Genomic DNA, 14,135 nt, shown 5'->3' with positions numbered 1-14,135 from the left:
TAATCTATTTTAAAAGTTATGCCCTTTTGCAAGAGACTTGGGTTCAATTCTCGGCCCTTCAAGTAGACGCGAGTAAATGTTTTCTTCTTCCTTAGTTTATACTTAGGACAATTTTTAGTGGATATAGTATGATATTAAAACGAGAAAATAACTTTTCTGAATGAGTTAATGACGCGTCTCAAATAGGAAAAAAGTGTCAATGTTAACATCTATGAAAATGACTCGAAAATGGCCTAAGATGAAAGGGTTTAAGTTTCATATTTTAACTAAATATGTGTCTAAGTTTCGTATTTTAACTCAACATGTGTCAAATTCATCAAACTTAGAGCGTTAATTGAAAAATATCGAAAGAAATAAAAAAAAAACGTAGTTTTTTTTCACTCCATAAAGGTCTTTTCGACAGGGTTCAGATTACGAGGTCTTATAGACACGAGTAAATGTTTTGGTCTTCTCGACAGGATTCAGATTACGAGGTCCTATAGACACGAGTAAATATTTTGGTCTTCTCGACAGGATCAGATTATGAGGTCTTATAGACACGAGTAAATGTTTTGGTCTTCTCGCAAATATTTTTTTTTCTTCCTTATTTTTAAGCTTGGGACAATCTTCAATGGATATGATACGATACTAAAACAAGAAAACAACTTTTCCTGAACGAAGTAACAACCCTATATTGTAAAAAAAAAGTTTCATTATTAACACCAATGAAATTTGACTCCAAAATTGGCCTGAAATAAAAATGTTTAAGTTTAATATATTAACCCATCATATTTTACCTTTATTAAAAACAAAAATTTGAATATATAGCTTCAAACGACTTAAACTCAAAAAGTTAATAGATTTACAGTTGGATTGATTATTTAATATGAATGGCTTGTTCTTACGTAATAATTCGACCTTATAAATTTTCTTAATTTGTATAATCTCACAGAGATGGTTAAAAAAAAGCATCTGTTCCTCGAAAGAAAATAAAAGAGTAGACATCACAAACAAAGGGAAGCTGAAAGTGATTTGGTGTATGGATAAAGAGAAATAAACATAGGCCATTGGTGGGGCATCAGCATTAGCACACGGCTTCATCGCCCTCAAAGCCCAACAGACAAAAATAGGCAAACTTCAATAAATAAAAACAAAAATCAGTTCCATTACTATGAGACATTATTTGTGTCATGTTTCCAAGCCGTTTTTAGAAAGTCTGGTGTCTTCTGAAACTGAGGCCAAAAATGGGGAGTTTCAAGATAATCTAATCAGCTCAGCCATGGAAACACCTTGGGAGATGTAGGCAACCGAGCTGTGAGGACTTCAACTCCAGTTTCTGTTACCTACATATCACAAAATTACACCATATTTTAGTGAATTTCCATTTCAGGTGCAAGCTAGAACAAAAAAGACTAATAAAATCGACTAAACCTTGTTAGACTCGCATTGAATTGAATTAGGTAGGTTTACAAAATATTCGGTTATTTCTGTTTGAATCGATTGTTGTATTTGTGAGATCTCACGTCAGTTTGGAAGGAGAACAAACATTCTTTATAAGAGTGTAGAAACCTCTCTCTAGCATATGCGTCTTAAAACCTTCAGGAAAAACCCGAAAGGAAAAGCCCAAAAAAGACACTATCTACTAGCGGTGGGCTTGGCAGTTACAAATGGTATCAGAGCCAGACATTGGGCAATATGTCAGCGGTGAGGCTGAGCCCCGAGGGGGGTGGACACGAGACGGTGTGTTAGCAAGGGCGCTGGGCCTCGAAGGGGGTGGTTGGGGGATCCCACATCGATTGGAGAAGGGGATAAGTGCTAGTGAGGACACTGGGCCCTGAAGAGCGGTGGACTGTGAGATCCCACGTCGGTTGGAGAGGAGAACGAACATTCTTTATAAGGGTTTGGAAACCTCTCCCTAGCATACACGTTTTAAAACCTTGAGGGAAAATTCAAAAGAGAAAGCCCAAAGAAGACAATATCCACTAGCAGCGGGCTTGGGGCTGTTACACAATTCGTTCTAGGCAATTTGCTTTTGTTCGTTTAGATAGGGCAGTGAGTTTGGAAAGGACACGACGTTGGTTTTTTTCCTTTAAACCAATAGGTCGGCTTGACGTTGATTTTCACCAAAAACCAACCTAAACTGACACACTGACACCCTACATATAATCTTACTTGACTGTCAATTAAGGAATGAAAGGATTGAAAAAAAAATGGTTCATAGAGGTCTAGAACCCAACAGGTAATTGCGTGTGATGCAACATGTGCTTTACAACAAACAGTTCTCTAGTGTTTCAGTTCTTGGTGGCCATGCAAATTTCCTTCAGAAAATGTTGGCATACAGTGCAAATTAAGAACAAGTCGGGGATGCATATGGTATCAAAAGAGGTTATAGAAACATCTTCCAATTAGCGAAGATCGTCTAAGAGACAGGTTATCCATAACTTGATTTTAGCCAGACCATTATAACCAAGATATTAATATTGGAAGCAGGGATAGTCGAGGGATTTTCATTGTTACCAAGAGTGTGTGTTCGAACTGAGCACTTCGTTTGCCATCAGCTGTAACAGCAGTCCATCCATCAGGCCACATCCGATCACGCCATACTCCTGTGCTTAGAATATTTAGAATTATTCGAAAAAGAAAAGGAGGGGAAACACGTGTCGTGCTGGAACCAAATAGTGAGTGAACACGAACCTGCATTGATCATTGGTTCGATTGTAAAGGTCTGCCCGGCTTTCATCACACCAACTGCTTTGTTTCCTGGTCAGTACATAACTGAGAGTAAGATGTTTATAGAGGAGGCCAACAAGAGGTAGAAAAACATATAATTTTTACTATCTATAGTTTGCCTCGCATTCCAAACTCAACAACCAATGAAGATGTACATCGTCACCGGATCGTGCCCTTTAGACAAGGCAATTGGGGGGGGGGGGGACCACAATGTGCCCCAGGTGAAACACCACGTTGAATGTATGAAAGAGAAATTGTTTGAATTTATACCCCGTGTTAAGGACGTGGATTTTCAAATCCACATCCAACGGACGCTTATTAAGACCAACTACTATTGAGTAGTAACCGCATAGAATAATTTTTTAGGGGGGTGGGGGAGTAGTGTTTGAGACCTACTTCACCTATTACTTACTTCCATAATGGGGAATATTAGGGGCACAATGAAAGAGCTCTCCAATGCCATGCCCACAATATGACCTGACCTAATTGTACAAAGAAGGCAGTGGAGAAAATAAACAAATTAAACGAACATTTAATCCGGTAGAACTAGAAGTAATAGAGACTTTAATTGGAAACTGAAGTTAGACATTACCACAGACAAGCCCGACATAGAAGCATGACGATTAATTACTTCTCCAACATCACGGAATCTAACTCCAGGCTTCACTGATGATGATTACAAACAGTTCAGAGAAAAAAAATTTATAACATTAAAAAAATAATAATAATAATACTAGAAACTAAAATTATATCAAGAAAGGATCATGTCACAGCAACACTATGAACAATAGCCTATTCTTAATAATCGACCTAATCTAAGCTTTTCTTTCGATTGTAGACATAGGTTCACTAGGAAGATTTAAGAATGAATTCTATCAAACGAACTTTTAAGTAGAACGGGCACAGATAAGAGCAACATAATGCACATCTGTTTCCATACAAGGCAAAAACAAACTCTTTCTATGAATCCGCAAAATGAAGACTTCGTATATGTTTTTTCCAGGACGGATTACAAAATTTAAAATAATTTTGACTATTCCCTGTTTGATTTTAAAGCTCGTGGATAACTCATAACTTCCTCCACATGTTGCCACTAATAAATGCTTAACCCCTACTTCTAAGTAACAAGTCGTGCCAATATGAGCATAGCTCAAGTGGTCAAAGACACCTTTAGGAGATAGTTGGATGTTCAAATCCCTCAACCGCTCATTTCAACTCAAAAGTAAATATAAAACCAGGAAAGAAGTCTTGGACCAAAACATTCAGCTGTAAAAACTGTCGACACTAACACAAGACTAACTATATAAAGGCCTAACAGTCCAGCAATGGAGAAAAGTTATTTGTTTCCCAACTCGAAAAATTAGTAATACCATCTAACCTTGTATTAATACAAATGAATAGTCTAGATTTTCAATACGCTACAAGAAAGAGCATAGTCACAGAAAGTGAGGAAAGAGTAGGTAAAGTCCATGGTGCATTATTGACACATACCCATGGCTATAGCTTTCTCCAAACACTCGTAAGTACACTGGACTAAACGTCGGGACTCTTCATCAACTTCTCCTACGAAGTATGTCTCATTGAGATCACCTACATTTCAACTTTTTAAAGTTAGCAATCAGCAGAAAATGAACTTGTTTGGGTCAATTAAAACCGATCAGTTACACGTCTTACCATGATAACCTTTATAGTACACAGTCACATCAACGTTTACAATATCACCATCTTCTAGTTTCCTGAAACAATTAGAGCAAATGTTGAATAAACGTCTACCTCATCAAATGATCAAGATTGGTGCCAATTTCTAATTCAAAGCATGAAGACACAGATTCATCAACATGAGATGTGCCAAATCCACATGAACGAGGCATTAAAACACATACCTTGCATCAGGAATACCATGACAAATCACTTCATTAACAGAACTGCAAAGAGAGAAACAAACTGAAATTTGTATGATCCAAAAAACACAACAAATAAAATATACGAAAATTGTGCAAAAAGTAGTGCATACGTGCAGCAAGACTTGGGAAAGAAATGATAATTGAGGGGAGATGGATATCCACCTGAAACAATGTATGAAAAGAATTAGTAATCACGGTACCCATGCAAATGATCTTTCCCCTGAATCATAATTAACCTATTTTGTAAGAAAAATAAATCTCACAATAAACTGGCACATTTGAAAGTTCAAAAGGTAGTAAAACAAAACAAGAGAGAATCCAAATGAAAGCAAAAGAGAAGAAGAAATCAAAGTACATCTTTGACAAAGATGGCAATAACACAACAATGATCCCTTTCCCAAATAGTGGAAAGGAAGAAAATAGCTACCTCTCCTGTCATTGGAACTTCTGCAGATTAATCAAGTGGACATCACGATTTGAAACCATCACTCCGAAGGCATTTAAATTTTTTACTTGCCTCTTTTAACTACTAGACCAACCAATTGAAGGTACTACTTCAAAAAAAAATAATAATAATTTACAGAAGAAAAATATTTGTTGTTTCTAATACCTGCAGCTATCGTTGCCTCATGAACCACACGGTCAATTTCATCAGTAGTTATACCCGGTTGAATCACTCTAGCAGCCGCATCTAAAACTTCCCTTGAAATCTAAAAAATAAATTATTTAATCACCGGATAGACTCTTAAAGCATAAATGTAAAAATACAAATGTATGCTTCATCTGGAATTTTCAATAAATTTTAGAAAAACATACTCAAACTATAAGATGAAAATAAACTGATAAAGCAAGAGAATCAACTTGGCAATTAAAATTGAAGAGAAGTAAGACATACCCTGCCAACCTCTCTCATTATCTCAATTTGATCTGGTGTTTTGATCTTTGAGGAAAAGAATATATATAATTAGTCAAGTGACTGAAATTTTCAATTAAAAAATTTAAAACTAATAGCTAAGGAACAGAAGGTTACCTCAACAACATGTTGGAAATCGCTATTTGGCTCAATTTTGGGAAGTCCCTGCAAATTTAGAGAAAAGACAACGAGTACCAATTAAAAAGTGATGCAGAAATAGAAACAGAAACAACATTTATATGAGATCAGCTGAAAAATATAGTATCATATATGTACATTTGGGGACAAACAAACCTCCAAGACCTGCAAACATTACTGTTTACCCATATCCTTAACTCTCTTATCAATCAATTTATATTTCAAGAGAAGAATGGATGAAGAGCAGAAAGATTTATTCAAACAGGAGATTACACCAGAGTGCCACTAACGCGCATGAAGGGTGCATCCAAGTTTCTTAAATATATATATATATCAAGAGAGCATCAGCTAGTGAAGTATAAAATATAATTCTACCGTACTCATATCAGATCTTCATTGGACAGCTTTCAATAAAATTATTCATTTCCCTGCCAAGCTTTTGTTTCGCTTGTTGGCCCAACAACTTAGATTGCTCAGCTGCAAAATGTTGCTCTTCGTTTTAATCTTCAATTTTCTCTTCGGAACTGAAGACGTGATAGCTATTTAGCTATGGCTAGTATTTGAGATGGTCAAGTGTTGGTAATGCAGTTTTGGATTCTTTTGCTGGGTTTGTAGGAGGGTCTTTAAATCTAGATGTTTGGAATAATGGATTGTTTAGTTGCTTTCAGATATTTTAGTTATCCTATGTTTCATTGTATTCAGTTGTTTGCTGGTCATTTTCCCATGTAAACTCTTGCTCCTCTTTATACTTTTTCATTTCATCAATGAAAAATTATGTCCCTTAAAAAAAACAGATAAAATTATTCATTTGTTATGGTCAATGTATATATTTGAAGTACAAGATGACATTTCAATATTAAGTATCCAACAAAAAGAAGAAAGAACAATCTGATTCGTAAGAGAGAATCTTGAACTCTAATTCTTAGCATTTTGACTCACTCACGACTCAACATGTTCAAAGTCTCCAACCGACTGAACACTTCATCTGCATGCCAAAACTAATGATTAATGGCCAAGGAAACAGAGTCGGAAACCCACACCAGGACAACTGATTGAGGACTCTCTAAAACTTCAGGTCTTTTACTCCCAGCATTCAATCTTTAAAATGGGGCATCCGCATACATTTGCAAATGAACTTTTTGGATGCGTTTCTATTTTCACAAAGCATAAGTAGGTTGGAAGCATTGAAAATAGAAATGCATATTTTGCCTACTTGATTTTCATATATGAAACTTAGATAGATCTATGCATTCATTCTGAGTACTATATCAACATTTTTCTCTAACATTCATGAAGGCTAAATGCACAACAAGAATTATTGAAACTCACGTCATCTGCCCAATCTGGTCGCTCTATATGAGGAGGAACAATTCGCTTGCTAGATATGGGATATGGCCTTAGAGTCCTGTAAAATAACAGAGGGAAGTCATGCATCCAATGCTTCAAAATAAAATATTTCACATGTTTAACTTGGAAGTTTAATTTGTTAATGCCATCTTGAAATCAATAATAATCAACGTTGAAAACCAATGGGAAAACAGTCTTAATGTCTTCTATCATGAAGTTTAGGGAAGGGAACCACACACCAATTTTAATCAAAGGTACAAACAGTATGTAAATCACTCATATCAATCTACAGGAACAGAGTCTTCAGATGAAAGATCAACAAGATGGGTTTCTTCACAAGAATGCCATAAACTATAGAGTTCAGATTTGCTTCAAGCACCACGTGCTGGATGTTAATGGTCTCATAATATACATTTACAGCCAGCCCAAGAGTACTACTCTAGTATTGTGAAATTGGCAACAAGGTAGAAGATACAATATAGAACGGTACAGCCAGCTTTTTTGGAATAAAACATGGTGCAACAAACTCTTTTAACACATTTTACCAATTTTACGACATAAGATCTAAGTGTAAGCTTTATTTTAATTAGCAAATGAATAAACAATCCTGAGAGCAGGACATCCATTGGAAGAGAATGCTATAGAAAAAAAATACTTATCCAATTGAACTATGGGATTAACGTGAGTACCCAACAAGGAAAAGATGTATAGGATGTATAATACAAGAACAATGTAAAAGCCTCAATGTTTACCCTGTCCAATCAAAATGGGGAAGTTTTGGCGATCTTGCTTGTCCTTTCTTCAAGCAATATAGCCAACCTTCACTCGCTCGATCTGAATTTTGTTCCCCAGAATTACCAGTCCCGATCAGAGACAGTTTTTCTTTTAAATGTACTGATTTGTGAGCGCTCCAAGATGCCTTGAAACAATCCTGAGAGCTGTTGTGATAAGAAATTTCATAAATATAATCATTCATTATGATTCCAGTTTTAACAAATATTTTATCCAAATCATCAAAGGGCCATCTAATACAGAAACAATGTCCTGTAAAGCAAGTGATTATTAGTTTTCCAATATAGATGAATCAATACCCTGCAGACACTAAATAAACACAAAAAGTCTTGATGCATAAGAAACTGTAATGTTTAAGTTCTGAATGTTATACAATTACATGTGGAGGTTCTTATATATGCCCAAATACGTGTCAAACTTCAAATTCACAAGTTCTCAACCTGACAGAACGTGAATGTAAAAACGTCCAGTAATGATTTCCTCAACTCACATCATATTACATGTTCACAAACAATGTTTTTAAGAAAAAAATGGAATAAAAGCTTAACTTATACGATTGATTTAACTAATATCCAATAAACATCTAGAAGTAATTGGAAATGATTACAGACCAAAAAGCAGCACCCTCCCGAGGAAGCTTCAGTTCCATACACTTTGGACACCTAAAAATAAGATAAGTTGATTAGGGGAAAAAAAAAGGAATTAATAAAAAGTACAAATGGTTCTCAAGGAATATGTTGACTGCAGAACTAAAAAATAAAAAATAAAAAACATAATAATAATAATAATATGTGAACTACAACCTTAAAAACAAACAAATCAAACAGAGTATCCCTAAAGAACGGGTCTCAAATAATTCCAAACAACAAATTTATCATTGAATTACACTCTGAAACACAAACCCTACACTGTCATTATTGCTACTATCACACTTCTAAGATACACACTGTTTAGTCGGACTAATTATCAATCACCAGATGATAGAACCCATTAATGAAATGCCATTTGCTTTTGAAGTACTATTAAGACCCAAAAGCTGTGGTGGCTTTCACTTGACACTTTTGCTGTCTACTGATCAGCCCATATCCAAGTTCAACATGGTTCGAAGCAATCTTTGGTTGGAAATCCCTTCAAGCCAAAGAGAAAGGTGCTATGAAACAATGCAGTTAAATGCCTTTTCAGGTGAGTTTAATGAGAAAGAAACCAATAAAATTTTCAAATTCAGAAGTGTGAGGATGTCTTGGATATAAAGTTCTTACAGCTTCCTTCTAAAGCCATTCGCATTATTTTAACCATAATTCTTTTTTATTTAAGCCAAGTAGAGAATTAGTAAAAATCCCCTTGGCTTTAAATTGATTTCTCATCATCCATTTATACTTCACTTGATCCAAAACAGAGTCAAAATCAAGCATTCATTAGTTTTCATTTTTTTAAGAAACAATTTTTATTAAAAAAATAATAATAAAAGTAAGAATAATAATAATAAAGGAAAACCAGGAGATCCTCAAAATAACCCAGGAGCTTACATGAAAAAGTGCATTAACCATAATCTAATTTTTAATCATGACCTCCCCAAGACACATTACGTCATAAAGTCTCAGGAAGAACAATATCAATTAGTCATATTCTTCAGAAATATAAAAGCTTGCTTACGTATTTAACAACAGCACACCACAAATTGAAATTTTAGCCCAATATTTTACTTTACCCACAAGGCCTAAAGAAATATTGATGACAAATATTAAGAAAATAAATCTACCCTAATCAATACTTAATATACATTTCTATGGTTTTTATCAAAGTTCTTTGTATTTTAAATTGAAGCTTGTGCCCTGCTTCTTCAAAGGAACAACCAGAAAACCGCTTTTAGCCTTTCAAACCATTGATTGGCACAAACATTGAATAGAGTACAATTACAGAAAAAGATATAAGAGAACACCATCAAAATCACCAATTGCCAATGATTATCATAATCCACCAAAATTTCTTGGAAAACAATCCTATAACTTCCCAAGTAAAGTTCTTGATATAAGGCTTTAAAAACACTGCTCATTAGTTTTAAACTAATGAATCATTGCCCTCCAGAAAGAAAAAAGTCACAAAGAGAACCGACACAAAAGCGCTCCAACCACCCATTGGTTCTAAACTTGCAAAGCAAGTACCAAGCCTACAAAAAGATTCAAGTTCGGAATATCATGGCCGGAAGCCCCTACCGATTCAGCATATCGCCAATCAAATTCCACCAAAATCACTAGGAAAAAAAACCACTAAACCATTACTTTCAGCTTCTTTCATATCATTCTTAGATTCAGATTTCGCCCGAGAAGCCACAAAAAGAAAAACAACAATAAACTTCCAAAGGCACTAACTATCTTCCAAGTTCCATTGACTGATTCTCAATTCACAACTCGCACGCCCAAACTAAGCGACTAAAAATCCATCCAATTTCAAAGAAACGCAAAACAACTCAAATTCCATCGACATTCAAGAACCAAAGATAACATGCGAACTAGCACGGCTACTGAAAACTTGAAAAGAAAGTTGAAAACACATACTGAAGATGGGAAGGTTTGCCGCATCGTGCGCAAGTTAACGTAACAGCTTCGGCCGCATCTGAACCGCCGGCCATCGAACCACTAACAGAAACGAATCCTCTTACCTCCTCTTCCGCCGCCGGCTACAAAATATGAATTGCTAACTTTAACTAATACGAATGGAGCGATTGAAATATATAGGAGGTTCTGAGAAAAGAAAGTTCTTCGATTGGTTTCGCTTGACAAAAGTTAAATATTGTTTATTAATTATTAAACCTCCATTACCACCAACCAAGCGCCTGTAGCTCAGTGGATAGAGCGTCTGTTTCCTAAGCAGAAAGTCGTAGGTTCGACCCCTACCTGGCGCGTTTTTTATTTACGATTTATTTTTATTTCTCATTTCTTTCTTAATTTATAAATAGTTTTTAGTTTTTTTTTTTAATTACTTTCTTCATTTACAAATAGTTCTTAATTTCTATTACTTTATTATTTACAAATTTATTTATCATTTCATAGCTTCTTATTATTACAGATATTGTTAGGATTAATGTCTTAAATTATCTTCTGTGTAAAGAAAAAGTCAGAGATTATTAATTTGCCTTAAATGAGGAAAAGCAAGAAAGTCGCACTTTGTTAATTAAACTAACTCGAGGGTAAAAATGTCATTTTTTTGTAATAATTAATTATATTTTTTCTTTGTTTTGCACAAAATTGTCAAATTTAATTTATATTAATTTTGACTAAACTTTATATATTTTCTCCATTTAACCTTTGTGTAAATACATATTCAATCACCGACCCCAAAACTCAAACTCCAGCCTCGAATGGCACGCCGGTGGCCGGAATCCAAGCGTCACCGTGAAGAAACTCAGCCACCGTGAAACGCCGCGCCTCCTCCGCGCTACGGAGGACATGAAATCCCGGCCAATGAACCCTAAATCTAGTAGAAGAACCACCGCCAGTGTTCTTAAACTCAGCGTAAAACAGAGTGGAAATTGCAAAATCGCCCCTCCATTCTCCCCACCCTTTCGGGTCGATTAATCCGTCCAAATCCGTCGTCATAACCACCGTCCTTGAAAATCTCTTCCACGGCCGACCGAGGTAGGTCCTGAAATCGCCCTTGACGGCGGCGAGTTCGGGCGCCGCCCTGACTCTGCAGCTGATAATCGAAATTCCGGTGGCCTCGGCTGGATCGTCGCGGCCTTGGGCCGTTATCATGTTGGCCTGGTGGCGTATCGGACGTCGGACGAAGATGTCGCAGTTTTGGAGAACGGCGGCGGCGTTGCCAAAGATGAAATCTATGGTGCCGTAGATTTGGCAGTCGCGGTAGAATTGACGGAGGGAGTGGAGGAACAGGGTGTCCTGATAGCCTTTTATTGTGCACCGGTATACGACGGCGAGGTCGGAATTCAGCCGTAGCGCCACCGCTTGTTGCTTTTCCGGTCCGGCGGTGTTCTCGAATGTTATGTCTCTTACCCAGAATCCGTCACCGGAAACGCCTGCTCATAATTAGTTTTATAATTTAAATATTTCAAATTAAAAAAATAAATAATTATAGAAACTGATTTACGGATAAAAACATTGCAAATTACCTAAATTAAAGACTAATTAAATTAATTGTTTAGTATTATTATAATTTTCTAATTTTGTGGCTTAATTCGAATATTATATATATATATATATATGTTTGTTGTCGTTTGAGAACTCACCAAATGTAGCTGAGCTGTAAGTGGTGGCGCCGTCCGGGACGTTGCGGTTACCGGTGACGATGGTTTTGTCAGCGCCGTCGCCGACGACCATGACGTTCTTCAACTGCATTCCGATTTCCACATTCTCCGTGTAAACTCCGGCTTTCACGTATATCACCACCCTCTCCGACCGCCGTCTACGGCCATCTCTGGCCAGAGCCGCCACCGCGCCGTTTATGGTTGTGTGGGTGCCGGAGCCGTCCATCGCCACCACATAGTCCGGCTTCGACGTCGCCGCATTCCATTTCGCCAAGTTGATTCTCCAGTTTTCCCTCGATCTCTCTTTCTCCACTCGTTCCCGTACTGAATTAAAAAATTCTTTTATTATTATTATTATTTTTTATTTTTTATATTTTTATTCCTCGGATAAATTACACTTTTTCCCCAAAAATAATAAATTAATAAACATATATATCGATTTTTAAAAAATTAAAAAATATATTTTTATCCGAATATTTTTCCGGATATAATAAAAAACAACACTCAAACTTTAAAAAATTTGATTAATAACCTTCAACTTTAATTCAAAAATAATTAGTATTAAGTTTTAAAAATATTTATGAAATTTTAAAAATAAGTATTAAAATTAAAATTATTACCTTTAAAAAAGGGTTACAATCAATATATTAATAAAAAGAAATTAGTTTTTCAAAAGAATTTAAAGGTATTAATAATTAAAAAATATGATAAAAGGGTATTTTTGAAATTTCTCTTAATTTTATTTTTTAGTATGATACTAATAATTTCATTAAAGGGTATTTTTCAAACTTCTCTTATTTTTATTTTAAAAAAAAATATTAATTTTTATTTTTTAAAAATATTAATGATTTCTATAATAAAATTAACGTAGAATATTATTTTTGTGATAAAAAAGAAAGTTCCGACATATTTTTTAATTTATAAAAAAAAATAGAAAAGGTGAGTATAGAGTGAAATTAACGAAAAAAAAAGTTAAAATAAAAATTATAAAAATTTATAAAACAAAATATTTTTAAAAATTCAAATAAGATTAGATATTTTAAACGTTTAAAAAAACATAATTTTAAGCAACTTAAAACAAAATAATAATAATTAATAGAATCACAAAAAATTCAAAAAATAAATCACTTGGAATATCCAACGTGGTAAGCTCCTCCACGGCGGCAATTTTGCCGTATAAATGCAGAGCTCCGGTGAGCAACATGGTCAAGTTATTCCCATCCGCCGCCGGCACAGCGCCGACTTCTTCCAAGCCATCCAAACAACTCCGATGATTAGCCACGGCGGCGCTGAGCCATATCCGAGCATCATCCGCTGAATAATTCTCCCCAACTAACATCGCGGCAAGCCGGCTGTCGGCTTCCTCGTAGAGCGTATGGCAATCGCCAAGTGCGGCCTGCACATTCCCACGTTCAAAGCGACGTCGTTTCACATTATATATGTCGGATCTGGCTTTCACAATTCCGGTCCGCAACAACCGAACCGCGTCCGGCTCGTCTAACGAAGAAATAGAGAAAGCCATGATGGCTATGAAGAGGAGAAGAGGTGTTGCAAAGGGAAAGGGCATTTTGGTAATTGTAGAGAGGAGAAACAAGGGAAGTTACGTAAATGTAAATGATTTAATTTATTTATATATAGGTGGGTGTGGAGAGAGAGTGTGGGTGTGAGAAACACATGGAGTGTGGGTGTGGACACGTGTCAGTCGGACGGGAAGATAATTTTTTTTAACCAAATACACATGTTTATATCCACCGTTCATGCATATTCATGTTGGGAGTATATAGATGTTTAGTTTTTAAAATGTTATAAATATTATAAATATTATAATTCCTAAATTTTTTAATTTTATATCTAATTAAATCTTAAGATTTTAAATTTATTTTTGGTAAATAAATCCATTTAAAGTTAAAAATTTTAAAATTTCATCCTTGTAACATTCAAAAATATTTTTATGAAAAATAGTAAATATCTTATTTCAAAAATACTTTTAAAATTTCTTAATCTTGAAAAAAGTGTTCGCCATTCTCAGTTATTTCATGCTGATCGCCGCAAAAACCCCGGTGGCTACTCT

The 14,135-nt window shown here is 35.4% G+C and overlaps 2 protein-coding genes and 1 non-coding gene across 3 annotated transcripts; 1 reads left to right on the top strand and 2 right to left on the bottom strand.

Moving 5' to 3' along the window:
- Positions 1-939: 939 nt before the first annotated feature.
- LOC111450523 (methionine aminopeptidase 1A) lies at positions 940-10,525 on the bottom strand. The gene is made up of 16 exons (XM_023090711.1): positions 10,359-10,525; positions 8,415-8,465; positions 7,764-7,949; positions 6,994-7,069; positions 5,644-5,691; positions 5,509-5,553; positions 5,224-5,323; positions 4,724-4,775; positions 4,593-4,634; positions 4,384-4,445; positions 4,201-4,299; positions 3,302-3,375; positions 3,122-3,191; positions 2,674-2,739; positions 2,497-2,585; positions 940-1,322 (listed from the first exon to the last, which is right to left on the bottom strand). Exons 1-16 carry the CDS (start codon positions 10,430-10,432, stop codon positions 1,248-1,250), a joined length of 1,209 nt encoding a protein of 402 aa, XP_022946479.1. The 5' UTR covers positions 10,433-10,525; the 3' UTR covers positions 940-1,247.
- A 107-nt stretch (positions 10,526-10,632) lies between these two features.
- On the top strand, positions 10,633-10,705 carry TRNAR-CCU. The gene has a single exon. It is a non-coding gene; the product is annotated as a tRNA-Arg (tRNA).
- A 381-nt stretch (positions 10,706-11,086) lies between these two features.
- LOC111450531 (probable pectinesterase/pectinesterase inhibitor 36) lies at positions 11,087-13,653 on the bottom strand. The gene is made up of 3 exons (XM_023090721.1): positions 13,205-13,653; positions 12,047-12,385; positions 11,087-11,836 (listed from the first exon to the last, which is right to left on the bottom strand). Exons 1-3 carry the CDS (start codon positions 13,629-13,631, stop codon positions 11,145-11,147), a joined length of 1,458 nt encoding a protein of 485 aa, XP_022946489.1. The 5' UTR covers positions 13,632-13,653; the 3' UTR covers positions 11,087-11,144.
- Between the last annotated feature and the right edge of the window lie 482 nt (positions 13,654-14,135).

The sequence above is a fragment of the Cucurbita moschata genome, unplaced genomic scaffold, assembly GCF_002738365.1.
Source record: "Cucurbita moschata cultivar Rifu unplaced genomic scaffold, Cmos_1.0 Cmo_Scf00001, whole genome shotgun sequence".
Taxonomy (NCBI): Eukaryota; Viridiplantae; Streptophyta; class Magnoliopsida; order Cucurbitales; family Cucurbitaceae; genus Cucurbita; species Cucurbita moschata.
The sequence above is the reverse complement of the archived record's forward strand: the minus strand, read 5'-3'. Positions and strand labels throughout refer to the sequence as shown.

What these genes read in the sequence shown, in the direction of transcription:
- LOC111450523 (XM_023090711.1), bottom strand. Translation starts at nt 10,432, where the DNA reads ATGGCCGGCGGTTCAGATGCGGCCGAAGCTGTTACGTTAACTTGCGCA. An exon ending in CGGGAGGGTGCTGCTTTTTG is followed by an intron (nt 7,950 to 8,414) that starts GTCTGTAATCAT and finishes TTATCACAACAG; the next exon opens with CTCTCAGGATTGTTTCAAGG. An exon ending in AGTTCGAACACACACTCTTG is followed by an intron (nt 1,323 to 2,496) that starts GTAACAATGAAA and finishes TGTGATATGTAG; the next exon opens with GTAACAGAAACTGGAGTTGA.
- LOC111450531 (XM_023090721.1), bottom strand. Translation starts at nt 13,631, where the DNA reads ATGCCCTTTCCCTTTGCAACACCTCTTCTCCTCTTCATAGCCATCATG. An exon ending in CGTGGAGGAGCTTACCACGT is followed by an intron (nt 12,386 to 13,204) that starts TGGATATTCCAA and finishes TTAATTCAGTAC; the next exon opens with GGGAACGAGTGGAGAAAGAG. An exon ending in TTACAGCTCAGCTACATTTG is followed by an intron (nt 11,837 to 12,046) that starts GTGAGTTCTCAA and finishes AATTATGAGCAG; the next exon opens with GCGTTTCCGGTGACGGATTC.